Source organism: Sceloporus occidentalis, unplaced genomic scaffold (genome assembly GCF_023333645.1).
Source record: "Sceloporus occidentalis isolate IW3139 unplaced genomic scaffold, rSceOcc1.0.p SCAF_4, whole genome shotgun sequence".
Taxonomy (NCBI): domain Eukaryota; kingdom Metazoa; phylum Chordata; class Lepidosauria; order Squamata; family Phrynosomatidae; genus Sceloporus; species Sceloporus occidentalis.
The window spans coordinates 166,562,114-166,577,086 of NW_028316984.1; the positions used below are offsets into that span (position 1 = coordinate 166,562,114).

Consider the following 14,973-nt stretch of genomic DNA (forward strand, 5'->3'; position numbering starts at 1 on the left):
GCATAGAATGCCATTTACTTTGGCAGTACTATCCCAAACAGCTGTGATGTTTGTGTGACATTTATTAAAAGTGTTTGGATGCCACTTTCTGCCAAACAGTTTGTGAGAACAGTTTGACAGAATTCTGTTAGAAGATAGGAGACCTCAAACAATATATAAATACACAATTTTACAAAAATGATAAACACTACTGGGTAGCCAAGCACAGCAAGACAAAGTAAATGCTCTAACAAATTAAACTACTTGCATTAACAACCAAAAACCTGAGAAGGCAGGACAGACGTTTCCTAGTGTCCAAGGAAGGGGTGGGAAACATGTTGTCCTCCAGATGATGGACTGAAATTCCCAACAGCTAGAAGGCATTAGTAAGAGATGATGGACACTATCATCCAATAATAATAATAATAATAATAATAATAATAATAATAATAATAATAATAATAATATAAACAAATTCCAAGAGCCACAATTTGCCCCACCTCTGGCCTCAAGGATATTGATCAGATAGTAGGGAGTTGCCCATCAGGAGAGAAAGTGGAATCATAGAAAAGGACTTGGCTGACCTTATAGTTGCCTCAGTTGGAGAGGTGCAAAGCAGTAACAATTGGTTGGACAAAACGGTGTGTTCTACACAGCTGGTACGGTACCCTTTGAGCTAGCCTGTTGCTTTCTCATGCCATGTAAGATGATGTCCTATAACTACATAATGTAGAATTCAGATTCAAATGCCAGTCCAGGCAGCTTTTGTTGAAGTGGGTGTTACCCATGCTGTTTTATATAAATTTTGGAATCAATGATAACCCTTGGATGACCCCTGGCCAGACTCCAAGCCTGTCCTCCATTACTGGCAAAGCGAGAGGACATGTACACCTCCCCTAAGGGAGTTCCCATATTAACATCTCAGAGGGTCCAGGGAAGTCGCATGAAGGGATTATCATAGGACCAGGAAGAGCAAATGTTTGCCTTGCCTGAAGCTATCACCCCCTCCTCAAGTCTGTTGTCCGAACAACTTAAGTCATTGATATTATCAGATCCAGACATCCAGGTGAAAAGAAAACAATTAAGCACCTTTGTTTCGGCCAAGCCAGCCTCTCTGCCTCAGGCCAAATTTGGCCTATAAAAAGTCCCCACTTTTGCTGCTCAGCGCGCCATTTACAAGGTCTACTTACTCCACGTCAGTCGGACCTCTGTTCTGGTAGCCGGCATTTCTGCTCAAACCCAGGTTGCGGAGCAGGCTTGTCTCACTGTCCATCACCCCATTCGCTTCCCGGAGGGAATCTACATTCTGGTAAGCATCTCCATTAGTAACGCCTGAAATCTGTTCCCATCTTCTAACCCTAATTTTCCTGAGTCCTGAGTGTATGTGTGAGTGTATGCGCAATGCATGTGTTTTTCCCCTATTTCAATAAATTAGATATCTAGTTATTGCAATCTGTCTCAGCTTCAGTTATTGGGAGGCCCTGGTCTACTCCGTATACATATCGGGAGACGATCTCAGTGGGCTCTTGTAGCCAGCCCCCTCTTGCAATATTTGGACTAATAACAACATAATAAAATTCCCCTACGGACCCTTGGCTACATGGGTGCTTATGGGAGGTGCCATCATATTTTTTGCCTCAGGCAGGAAAATATCTTAGACTGGCCATGGGAAAGATCTTTCTTCAAGGGATGGGATTTGGAGGCAGGCGTCTGACAGTGAGCTGAACTACTGGGTGGGTTATTTCTCTCTTTCTTTTCTCCCAATAGGGTACCCAAGGCAGATGAACAATTCATAAAAGAATTAGACGGTCTAGTGAGTATCATGACTTTGTGTGGAGAACTAATTGCGTACATTTTCCCCTCTTATTAATTTTTCTGTCATATCTTAAAGACTCATGTAGTGATGATATTCCTGCACACAGATATCACAGATGAATGGGGTAGTATTTGACTTTGTACCAAGTGTGTGTATGTGTTAGACAGAGACACACAGATAGAGTGCACCACTTTGGCACTACCTTTCTGTGGTGGTAGTCTTGCATGCTCCTGTTAGGCAAGATGCTATGCTGGTGGTAGCAGTGCTGCTAGTAGGGTCTCCCAAATCAAGACAGGCTTTTGCAGAGAAGCCAGACTATATGTGCCAAACAGCTACTAGGCTGTAGCAGTAATTGGGGATGACACTGGCAGAGGACCTCTCAGAAACAATGCGAGTGGGACCATAGCTAACACTTATTAGTATGGCTCAGAAGGAGGCATCAGTAAACCACGTCTGAATGTCTTCTACCATGAAAACCCTATGATGAGACAATCCAAAATGAAGCGAGAGAGAGAGAGAGAGAAGGATTATTCAGAAGACAGCACACCTATTGAAATCTATACTTGTCAACTGATGGTTACCTCCTGTTTGTGAAAATTGACCTTGACTTAAACAGAAGGGAGAACTGGACAGTATTATTTTAATACAGAGATTTCTTTTTTCTCCATCCTCCATCCTGGAACTGTAGTGTGTTGTGTTTTATCATTAGCCACACTGTGCATTAAATGGACCAAGAGCTCCTCCAGGCTAAACAATAGGCAGTCATCATAAGGGCATGATTCATCAGCATTAGGAAGAGGGGAAAGAGATTTTCAACCATGTCATCAGTTTGGGTGAACAGCACTATATTGCACACATGTTAAGATATTATTAAAAAAAACTTAATAAATATAAACTTCTGACAGCCAGGTTAGGCTGTCATCAATTAAGCTTGGCATTCATTAGTCAAGAAGAAGTCCAATCAGATTTCACAGCTCAGCTTCTATAAATTGTGGACTGTTTGTTCTGACATTTGATGAATTATTCTTCATAATCCACTATCTGCTGTGATAAATCTAATCTTTCAGCCTCTGCTGTCTTAATAACTCCTAGGGTAACAATATAGCACTTGATTTCTGAGCACAGAAAGCACAAATTGATGGCGGGGGGTGGGTGGGGATAGAAGAGAATTTCACTTAGAGTCCAGTTTGAAAGTTTAGAGTCCCACCATGACTCTAGCTAGCCTGACATTTGCTGACCTATAGGTCTAGTTCTTGAGGGGAAAAACACATCTTGAATAATAATTTGTATTTTTAAAGTACTTGGTACTATACCTGGATTTAAAAAAATAATAGACTGTCCATACATTCTGGATATGTCCCCAAATGAGTAAATTTTTAAGAAACCCCAGAAGCATTGTGAAAGCTTCTGTAGGAGCATAGAAAGCTGCTCTACACCTACACAGATTATTTGTCAATTTAGACCAACATTAGCTTCTTACCTGTAACTGGTCTCAGATACTGGACATACATATCACTGGTTATCCAGTTCTTTTAGCCATAGATGCCACGATTAGATCTGGATGTTTAGCATGCAAAGCATGTGATCTATCACTAAACGAAGGCTCCATCCCTATCACGTACTGGCTAAAAATGTGAATTGCATAGTCCAGGGGTTTCCCTAATTCAAATTTAATCTCATCTGCTGTTATTGTTACCACAATTATAATATGATCACTATTTCTGCCTTTACATGCATTATTGTCATGATTAAAAACCATCCTTAACCATCCATAAAGTTTAATGCAAATTGGAGCTGGCTGTGCAAATTGAATTTTATCTTCTGCTTCTGCAAAGATTTTTGTGGGTTGAAAATTATTCTGGTTGTGAGTAGGTCAGTTGAGTGGCTGCTTAGCCATACTACCTGGTATTAATGCATGTTGAACTTGCTCTGAAGCCACAGATACTTGGATCCTAACCAATTAGACACTAGGAAATTGGATCCAAACACAAATAGACATCTAGTACAGCTCCTTGAGAAACGTTGTCATCTGAGCCTGTCTGATTACATCTAATAGTATCCTATCGGTCCATTCTGAACTTTTTGAAGTCATTTTCAAGAGCAGCTTCATAGAGGAATCCCGTTGTTGTTGCTGGTCACCTTCAAACTGTTTCTGTCTTATGGTGACTCTAAATTGAAACTTTCATGCCATTCTCTTGACAAGATTTGTTTCGAGGAGATCTGCCATAGCCTTCTTCTGAGGTTGAGAGAATGTGACTTTCTCAGGGTCAGTTCTGGCCATGGCCCAAGTTGACCTTCCATAGAGGACACCACTCTTCCTCTTTCAGCTCTAGGAATCTCACCACACTTTCTTCTCAAATTAAATACCAAAAGTGCAGGAGTTCAAAGGGTAAGCAGTGTCTTTGACCCTTTTTTGGGGCCATTTGATATTGGGCTCCAGCCATTACCAATACATCACATCTCTCAATTCAGCTATCACCTCTGCACCTACCTTCATCAATGGGAACACATTATCTGATGGGTCCTCAATATTTATATAATATCATTATATAGAATTCCATTCTCCACCTCCAGACACATTCCCTGTCACAATATCCCCTAGACAGGTGGACATCCTACTATCTGAGGGTGCCATTGAGAGAATCCCACATCACAGAAGAAGGTTTTTTTGAGGGACTTCACTGTCCCCAAGTGAGATGGCAGATAGACCAATAATCAACCTGAGGTCCATAAATTCCTTTATAACTATGTATCAGTTTCAAATGTTTATGCTTGCCAGTATCCTTCCTCTTTTTTGGGAGAGAGATTGGCTTGCCACTATCAACCGTCTAGAAGCATATTTTCACATCAATGCCCATCTAGAACATCAGCCATATCTCAGATTCACAATCCACAATGATAAATTTCAGTTCCAAGTATTGCCTATTGACCTGTCAGCCACACCCAAGGTCATGCCTGTGGTTGCAGTACATTTTTGCTAACAGAGTATACTGATTTTCCTGTACATCTACAGTGGGCTGCTCGTTGCTAGCTCCAGATTCAAGCTTCAAGTCGAAATAAGGGTGGTACTTCATTTTCTCCCTTGCTTCATGTTGTGCATAAATGTAGACAAGTCTCAACTCACTCCAACCTGGGACATCTTCATAGGCTCTCAACTGTCGTTTTTGCTGGTCCAGGCCATGCTTCCTCTGGACAAGGCAGACTGCCTGTGACCTCACTTACACTTATTGGATCGGAACATCATCACCATAGACCTTGTCAAGTTTCTACTCGGCTGTATAACCTCCACAACAGCAGTGCTCCTGTTTGCATGGCTTCCAACTGTGGTTTCTTTGGCAGGTAGACATGCCTGATTTAGTCATGTTGATATGTCTCCACCTTCCACAGCACTTCTATACAGCCTGAAATGGTGGACAAATACTCCAACCTTGGTAAAGGGCATTCTCTTCCTCCCTCCTCAGTCCATGATTACAGTTACCTCTGATGCTTCCCTTACAGGACGGTGGAGACGTTGTCAGGGTTATCAGTTCCAAGGGTTATGATTCTATACTGAGAAGACCATTCACGCCAACATATTGGAACTGCTCTTAGTCTTCACCATATGCAGCATCTTTCTCCCTCTCCTCAGGAAATTGAGTTGTTCAGGTGCCGAGCACGTACAAAATGGCGGCACCCTATACACATGGGCGCTGCCATTTTGACGTAGTGAACGCTTAGCGTCCGCATGTCGCAGCACAAAAATGACGCTGCAAGTGTGCCATTGGCGCCTTGAGGTGTCATTTCCGCTCTGCAAAAAGAACCCGCTTTTTGCGGGTTCTTTATGCTGTGTCAGGGAATCGCGCGGTTTGTCCGCTGTGGTTCCCTGACGCAGCAAACACCGGCGCCGGCAGACCGCCCTTTTGGGCGGTCTGTAAAGCACCACAGGCAGAATAGGGAAAATGGTAAAGAAACACAACCTCCAAATGGTTTACAAACTGACCAAGAAAATCCAGCAAATGCTACTCTCAGCAAAGGACAAGAGACACCCTCTCACAGCCGCAGGAGTTTACCACATACCATGCAGCTGTGGACAAGTCTACATAGGGACCACCAAACGCAGTGTCCAAACATGAATCAAGGAACATGAGAGACACTGCAGACTGGGTCAGCCAGAAAAATCAACAGTAGCAGAACATGTTATAAACCATCCTGGGCACAAAATGCTGTTTGAAAACACTGAAATTCTGGACCATGCCAACAACTACCAGGTCAGAATGCAGAGGGAAGCCATTGAAATCCACAAACACTTGGACAGCTTCAACAGGAAAGAAGAAACCCTTAAAGTAAACAAAGTTTGGCTACCAGTCCTACAATATAGCAAAATCAGCACTCAGCAAATGCAAATGAGAAACCACCCAGGGTCAGGGGCTTTCCCAGCAGACAATGATCACCAGTTAGCTAATCCTCTTTTGCATATCCTCCCACCCTGAGGCCCGGCCATCAACAATACACAATTTAACATGGGAATCACTCCTCCTTACCCAGGGTCACACAATGTGTGTGTGTGTGTGTGTGTGTGTGTGTGTGTGTGTGTGTGTATACCCACTCTCTTCCAGGTCAGCATTCTCTGAAGATGCCAGCCACAGATGCTGGCAAAACGTCAGGAATAAACTCTTCTAGAACATGTTCACATAGCCTGAAAAATAAAAATCTATGGATGCTGACCATGAAAGCCTTCGACTTCGCAGTTATTGAATTGAGGTTTTTTTTTTTGGGGGGGGGGGGAGTTGGAGACATTTCTTTCTGAAGGCAGGAATGTCAAAAGGTTTGAATCATGGATTCAGTGTAATTAAGAAACCTCCGCATAACTAGTTGTTTTCAAACGTGGTTGTTCTACTTAATTGATTCTGCCACCAGAGGAGTAAAATAAATAAATAAAAAGGCACCTTCCCTGTGAATTACTGGAGGCGGCAGAGACTCTGTTTGAATCTAATTGCTGCAAATGTGCCCGTTTGTTGCTGGTAATAGTTATTGTAAAAGAAGTGGGTATGTGTGTGTGACAGTGTGTGTGTGTGGAGCATAGTGGAGGGAGAAATGCTGTCAGCAGCTGCATTAGAAGCTGCACGGGGCTGCTTCTAGATGGTGCTTCCCACCCTCTTCATCAGCATACACAAAAAAATCCTGCTAAATGTTTTGAATATGATCTCTGTTTAAATGAGTTTTATTCATATTTAATTGCTGCCTTGCTGTTGCTCCAGTCTTTAATTACCATGTTAGAAAGTAGGATATAAAAATGCACCGGTATTCAATTTGTTTTCTTTTAATTTTTGCACATATGATGTGTTTCTTGACCATTGGCCCATGTTTGCATGGCTGTGTATATATTGATGCACATGTTGTAAAAGATAAGCAGGGGGCAGGCAGTCTTCGGGTATACCACCTGTGTACCTGGTTTTATACACATGGAGCTGCCCTAGGGAACTTTGCCAGAGTTGAAGGTGAGACCAGGTGGCCACTGAAGCCTCTGTGGTTATATCCCGAGAGCAGAGTTTCCGAATTTTTCTCACCCTGTTTCCTATATGCAGCAATTCTAGTTCCATGTCAATGGGGTGGTGAATCCACTCCTGGCTGTGGTCCATACTTTAAAATTGCTGTTCAAGGCATTAAACCAATTTTGGAGGTTTTAGCACCTTAAATATTTCGTTTAAATACTGTACTAAATCCTGGGATAGACAGATGCCATTCCAGATAATCTCATCCAATCTTCTAAATCAGGGGTGGGAATTGTGGGGCTTCCAGATGTTGTTGAACTGCAATTCCCAACATTCCCCACCTTTTGTTGTGCTGGCTAAAACTGCAGGGAGTTGCAGTTCCACAGTAATTGGAGGACCACACTAATCACACCACTTCTGTAGCATCTGTCTCCAGGGTTTTTCTTATGTGGAAGATCGTTTTTCACAGAACTTGCATTCATGCAGTGACTTGACCCAGTGTCTCTTTACAAAGATCATTTGTCAAACAAGAAGTATAGTTGGACTGGGAGTGAGGCAGCTGAAGCCAATGTGGAAATGCAGGCTCTTGGAAATTATGGACAATCAGTTTATTTCCCCAACTCACAAAATGAGAGGTGGAAAGAAGGGCAATGAGCATAAGGTAGCATAAGGTAGCACTTTCCTAGGCAGTTAGGAAGTTGCATTGTCCTCTATCCTTGCACTTGCTTCTGTACAGAGGGTTCATGACAAATCACAGTGCCCTCCAAAATAGGTTTGTCGCCTCATTTGAATAAGTAATCACCAATGAATAACAAGTGCTGTAAACTACCGGTATATATTTCAGAGGAAGGTACTAGCAAAACTATCTCACAGTACTCCTTGCCTGAGAAAACCCTATGAAATCCATGGGGTCGCCTCGCTGTAAGTTGACAGATGACTTGAAGACACATATGAGAGCCAGCATGGTGTAGTGGTCTGAGTATTGGACTACAACTCTGGGGACCAGGGTTTGAATCTTCTCTCAGCCATGGAAACCCACTTTCTTTCAGAGTCAGAAGGAGAAAAAGGCAACCCCCCTCTAAACAAACCTAGCCAGGAAAACCCTAGGATAGGGTCATCTTAGAGTTGCCATAAATCAGAATTGATTTGAAGGCATGCAACAACAACCACCAACAATGACATAATCTTGGATATTTCCTTTAAAGTTCAGGCTAAAAACCAGAGTTGGTTCACCATCCCACTGATGTTTAAGCTACAAACCTCTACTGCCTGTTGAAGTACAGTACTCAGGTCACATAGTGTTAAAAGCACAAGAATACTGTAAGTGATTGTACTGTATTGTATTGGTTTATGCATATCCTTCCTTTCCCCACAAATAGGGACCCAAGGCAGAATTGTGTGCAGTCCTCAGGGGATACAATATTTTGTCTGTTAATTGGTTAATCATTTTTTAAAGGTCTAATTGATTAAAAGATGCCTTTAATCAATTGGACAGATTTTTAAAATAAAAATATTGAAATTATTTAAATGCACAGACACGGGTGGCATATAGAGTGTTTCCCCAGATCCCTTAAACAGAAGGGGATGCATGTTTTACTAAGTGCATATCAACATAAAAGCACTTATAAATTTAATAATATAGTAGCTTAAATAACAGCATTTTTATCATAGCCCCCATCCCAAAGTTTTTCCTTTCTATTTAAAATTTTATTCAGAAATTGAATATACTCTGTAAGAGTTGCATATCATAATTATAAAAGTGGCATCAACCCAAATGAATACTTAATGTAATTATACAGGCTTTCTTTCTATCTCCTGTTCTCTTAATATCTTTAATATGTTTAATATCTTATTATCTCTGAAGTTTGAAGTTTAAACATACAGTACTCTGTTCAGTCAAAATGCTCTGTACTTACCTGTCCCCTATGTATATATTGTGTGCTTTCAATTGATTTCTGACTTATGGTGACCCTAAGGTAAACTTATCACAGAGTTTTCTGAGGTCTGAGTGTGTGTGACTTGCCCAAGGTCACCCATTTGGTTTCCATGGCTGAGCAGGGATTCGAACCCTGGCCTCCAGAGTTGTAGTCCAGCACTCAAACCACTATTCCACACTGGCTTCTCCCTATGTAATTTCTTATACTAATCCGACAGCCTGAAACACAATGACTTAACGAAATTCTTTTGGTTGCATAAACAGTCCTGGCTCATCCATATATTTGCTCAGATTCACAGACTATGTCAACAAAATATATGGTGTCTTCCTCCTGATGATAAACAACAGTTTTGTTTTGTTTTTGACACACATGATGTGTGAAGTCTCTAGTTTTCCCAGTGATGTTTTCTCTGTGAATTATGTTGCAGTGATATATTTCTCAGTTTTATGCTCTGTGACACAGGAGGGCCAAGGGCTAAAGCACTGACAGATTACACATTTATGCAAGGCTAATAGCTCTCCTTCTTTGCTTTCAGATTAATGAGCTGTTTGCAAGTTTTGAAGATTCCCCACTGGGAGCAGCATCCCTGGCCCAAGTCCACAAGGCTGTGCTACAGGATGGGAGGACAGTTGCTGTGAAAGTCCAGCACCCAAAGGTTCAAGCACAGAGTTCTAAGGATATTCTACTGATGGAGGTAAAACGGGGCTTCTGGAGTCACCGCTACAAAGCACCTTTTCAGCTTATGAAATGCTGGCTGGAGTGGGTTGGTTCTGGGAGTTATAGACAAAAAATTAACTTTTATGAGATCTGACCTGTATCCCCTTTATTGCAAGCCAGCTCAAAAGCTATTTCATAATATTTTACATGCCTTTTAATGCTGCGTTAACTTGTGTTTTTAAATTAGTTTAATTGTATTTTTAATTGTATTTTTTAAAAAAATATTACTAAACATAACCACACAGATATTATACACTCACACACATTTCACAAAAAACAAAAACAAAAAACCAACAACAGCAAAACTACAAAGGCAAATAAACAATGAAACTAAAACAGATAATACTACACTACTGACTTCCCACTCCCCCACTGATTACTTTACTTCCTTTTTATGATAATACTGTATAGGCCCAATACAGATGGCCTGGGGTCAGTTTTATGGTTCTGGAGCATGCAGCATCCACACGCTGCAGAACCCTAACAAGTATGGATGGTGCCATCTTTACATGGTGCTGTTCATATGGTATGTGCATGCATGATGCAAGCGTGGCGCCAAGTCCGCACCTCCAGGTGCTGCACTTGCGTCTTGGACACATACAATGTGCCAATGGCGCATGAATGACGTTGTCCCCACGTGCCAAAAAGAACCCAGTTTTTCCGGGTTCTTTTTGGTCTGTAGGGATGCTGTGCCGTTTGGCTGCTCCGGCATCCCTCTGGAGGGAAACTGGGCGCCTCCAGCCCCATAGTTAGGTTTCTATGACATACAAACTGTTTATTTTATGAAACCTAAAACTGATGTATGAGAGCCAGCATGAAACCCACTGGGTGACCTTGGGCAAATCAGACTCTCTTGGCCTCAGAGGAAGGCAATGGCAATCCTTCTATGAAGAAACTTGCCAAAGAAACACTATGATAGGTTTGTCTTAGGGTCATCATAAGTAAAAAATGACACAACAAACAATAGAAAATTGATATATTCCCTCAACGAGACTGCAAAGAAGTAACAAACAATTACCAAATACTTAAAAAAATAAATAAAGTAAGGCTGAATTTTAATCTCTGCCAGTACTGTGATTCTGTTATTTTCAGTCTGTTACTTGCATGGCAAGCTAGACTCTAGTGCTATACAAAGAAAAACAACATAAGTACAAGTCAATAGGAAAAAACCCTGACAATTGAAATGGCTAATTAATACAATTTCAGGCTGGACTTGCATGAAATTTTAAACTCAGGTCTTCTTCCTGTGTCTGAGATGATTAGCCTACTATCAATTACAATGTCAATTCTCTGAAGATGAAACACAAGCAGGGCAGAAATATACACAAACACAGACACATACACACAGTTAATTAGGCTGCACCAACAGAATCTCTGCTCTCTCCCTCATGCTCATAACACTTGATGTCTAGACTTGGATCCTGGTGTAGCTGATAGAATCCTTGTTGGCTACAGCAGCCTTTCTTAACATAGCACCCTCCAAACGTTTCAGATTATATCTCTTATCATCCCTAGCTGGCATGGTTGACAGTCAGAGATTATGGGAGTTGCAGGTCAAAAAATCTGTAAGGGACATCCTTTTGGGGAAGGTTGGACTTGACTGTTGTGATATCTACTCTGTAATGCCGCTGTTACTAGTGCACCAAGAAACACAGTTGGGAAATATAACCACCACCACCTCCAACACACAAATTTAGTCACTCAAGTCTCAGTAATAAAAGCCAGGTTGGCCTCTTCCTGGTGCAGTCATGTTTACACAATTGCATTTTCAAATATCATAGTAAATCACTATTTGCATTTTTCTGTCTTTGTATCTATGTTTCTTTCACCCATCTCCATCACTCCATCCAAAGATTAGTTACAGTTTTGATCATACACGAAGTAGATTCACAGAATCGATTTGCTTTCAGCCATAAGTGATATGTGGACAGCTCCTGACAAAATCCATGTAGGGGTGGTGATCTTTGGAAGGTATAGTTATCACACTTTTGCCATGGATCTCAGATATGAGTCATAGTGTGTATTCATAATGTTGGGGGACCACAATATACAGTGCATCTCTTTGCAAGATTCTCCTGCTCCATCTTCTAATTTGTATAATTTAAAGTATTTGTGTTCATTTGAAATAATATATTCTCAAATCTGGACAAAGAGAACCTGGTAATTCATCTTAAAGTCAACTGAGAAGTGGGGATATGCTATCCATTTTCATAAAACATGACCCCTTATGGTTGCCCTTCTAGATTGAGAAATGTTTTGCAATTCCTTTTATAGTATCAAAAACCTGGAAAAAGTGCTTTTTGACTAGTGACGATCTTCAGAATTTAAAGACTATCTCTCTCCAGCCTCAGGCTTCAAGTAAAATGGCTATCCTCGCTCCTTAGTTGAGCCATAATGCAGATGCTACAGTGCATGCTGGTTTCCATCACTGGGAGTGCTGAAGGCTGAGGAGGCTGATGGAAGAGAACAGGCCTCTATAGTATGGGCATAAAAGACAAGACTGAGGGCCAGCTAGTAACAGCAGCAGCTCTGTGGGTGGAAAGATGGAGCTGCATAAATACTCCAGAAGGGGTGGTGTGTGTGGTGAGACCCTTTTTAAAAAGTTACTTTTATTAATCTCAAAAGTGAACATAACAACACACATAACAAGAACAAATACATACAAAACAGTAACTACAGCACAAAATCCATAAGACCTAGACCAGAACATCAACATAAAAATACTTCCTAGCCTCTAATCTTGGTTATTATTCATTGTCCTTTTACTAATAATCCCATAGCACAGGTACAATAATGTTCTACTACTGCAATTAAACTATTGTATCATCCAATAATAATAATAATAATAATAGGATTTATTTATATGTCCCCCAATCACTGGGAATCCGGGCGGCTTACAACAGAGGGGATAATAGACGGTTCCCTGCCCTCAGGTTTACAATCTAAAAAGACACGACACAAAAGGAGAAGGGAATGGTGGGGGGGGCGAGGGGATTGGGTCCAGCATTCTTCTCTCCCTCTGAGGCCTGGACCAAGGCAGATGGACTGGAGGAAAGGCTCTTCTTCTTAAATAACTTTAAATAACTAAAGTTAGATTAAGCTCTTGATTATTCTCTTATCAATTGTTCTTGTCGATGTTTATATAGTAAATAACAAATAAATTAACATGGAGAATTTTTTTTCATTTTTATTTGATCCTTGAGAAGATTTTTGATTCCAACAGAGTTTTAAATATCATGTCATTGGGAGCCATTCCTTCTTAAATTTACTAGTAGAACCAAATTTGATCAAATGGGTCAATTTATCATTTTCTATAAATAATCCAGATCCAGTCCAGTGTCTGGTATACCTTCTTCTTTCCATTTCTTTGCATAAATTATTCTAGCACCACTGATCATATAAAATAAAATTATTCTGTAACTTATCCTATCTCTTTATCCACTATTTCTAATAGGAATGTCTTAGGTTTCTTTGGTAGATTAATTTGAAGTATTTCAGAGAAGACTTTATGGATTTCTGTCCATTACTGCTTGGCTTTTATACAAGTCTACCATATGTAGCATGGTACCTTTTTCTCTGCCACATTTCCAACATCTATTACTAAGATTTTTATACATATGAGATAGTCTGTCAGGGTTTAGGTACCATCTCAATTGCATTTTAAAATATTATTTTAAATCAACACAAATAGTATATTTTATTCTTTTTTGCCAAGTCTTTCCCCATTCTTTTAAAAGAATGTTCTCCACACAATCCTGAGCCCATTTTATCATACAATCCTTAATGTACTCTTGTTCCATCTCTATTTTCAATAATATTTTATAAACTTTAGCTGTATTGCTATTTTTTTTCATTAGACTTTTCTCCAAATCTGTTTCTTCAGTTGCTAATCCATTTAATTTCATTTAAAATTTTGAACTGCTCTGAGATTTGCCGATATAAATACCATAGGTAACTATGCCCTTCTCCTAACCATTTTGTTGTTGTTTTCATTCGATATTTTCCTTTCTCTCCTTTCGTTAACAAGTCTGCATTCATTGCCCATTTCCCTGTTATCATTTCCTCTCTCTGATGGAAGGCCTCATTAGTAGACATTGGAATCTTTCTTTTAACATGCAGTTTACAATTTTGCCATACTCTAAGCAAGGTCCTTCTAACAAAATGGTTCAAAAATACTTATTAACATTTACTTTGTAATAAAACATATAGGCATGCCAACCAAAACGGTTGTCCACCCCTTCTGATTGCAATGTTCTTCTGTTTTCTAAACTGATCCAATCCCCAATTCAATATAAAAATAAATTATAATAATATATTTTGAAATTTGGCAAACCAAGACCTCCCCTTGTCACTTCATCTTGAAGCAACTTAAATCTTATTCTAGGTTCCTTACCTGCCCAGATAAATTTCTGGAGATCCCCTTGCCATAATAAGTGAGCCCTATTTTTAATACAGTAGGGCCTTGTTATCCAGTGGAGTTTGGTTCCAGGACCCGCCCCCATGAATATCAAAATGCATGGATACTCAAGTCCCATTATATACAATAGTGTAGTAAAATGCTATTCCTTATAATAAATGGGAAAATCAAGCCTTGCTTTTTGAAATTTAAAAAAAAAATCAAGCCATGGATGGTTGAATCTCTGGATGCAGAATCTGTGGATACGGAGGATCAATTGTACCAAAACAAGTGTGTAAATGAGGAATTCTGTCTCTCTCTGTGGTGGCCATTTATCTCACCACAATATTTCTTGCCAAGCCCCTTTCTGCCTGAGGTCACTTTTTTCCATTATACAAGGAAAAATTTTCAGGGAAAGAAGGTTTGGGGAGAGAAGTTGCAGAAGATGGAACCATTACTTAATAATGCAAGTCCCTTCTGCTGTTATAATTGGGACCTACCCTATTTTTATGTGACTGGTATGGTTCTGTGTTTAAATTGTTCCTATCATATATACTTCAGCTCTCCATGCTGGCTTTCTGTTGCTGTATGATACTCCCATTGCCACCTGTCTAGTAGTGCAGTAGCCATTTGGAAACTGAATGCTTGCACTGGTTT

The 14,973-nt window shown here is 40.3% G+C and overlaps 1 protein-coding gene across 2 annotated transcripts in view; it reads left to right on the forward strand.

Annotated features, from left to right (window-relative positions):
- ADCK1 (aarF domain containing kinase 1) overlaps positions 1 to 14,973 on the forward strand; it is a 199,533-nt gene that overhangs the window by 125,257 nt on the left and 59,303 nt on the right. For both annotated transcript variants that reach the window (XM_089522302.1, XM_089522301.1), the window contains exon 5: positions 9,739 to 9,897. In XM_089522302.1, the coding sequence (XP_089378428.1) occupies positions 9,739 to 9,897 (159 nt within the window). The remainder of the gene's footprint in view (positions 1 to 9,738; positions 9,898 to 14,973) is intronic.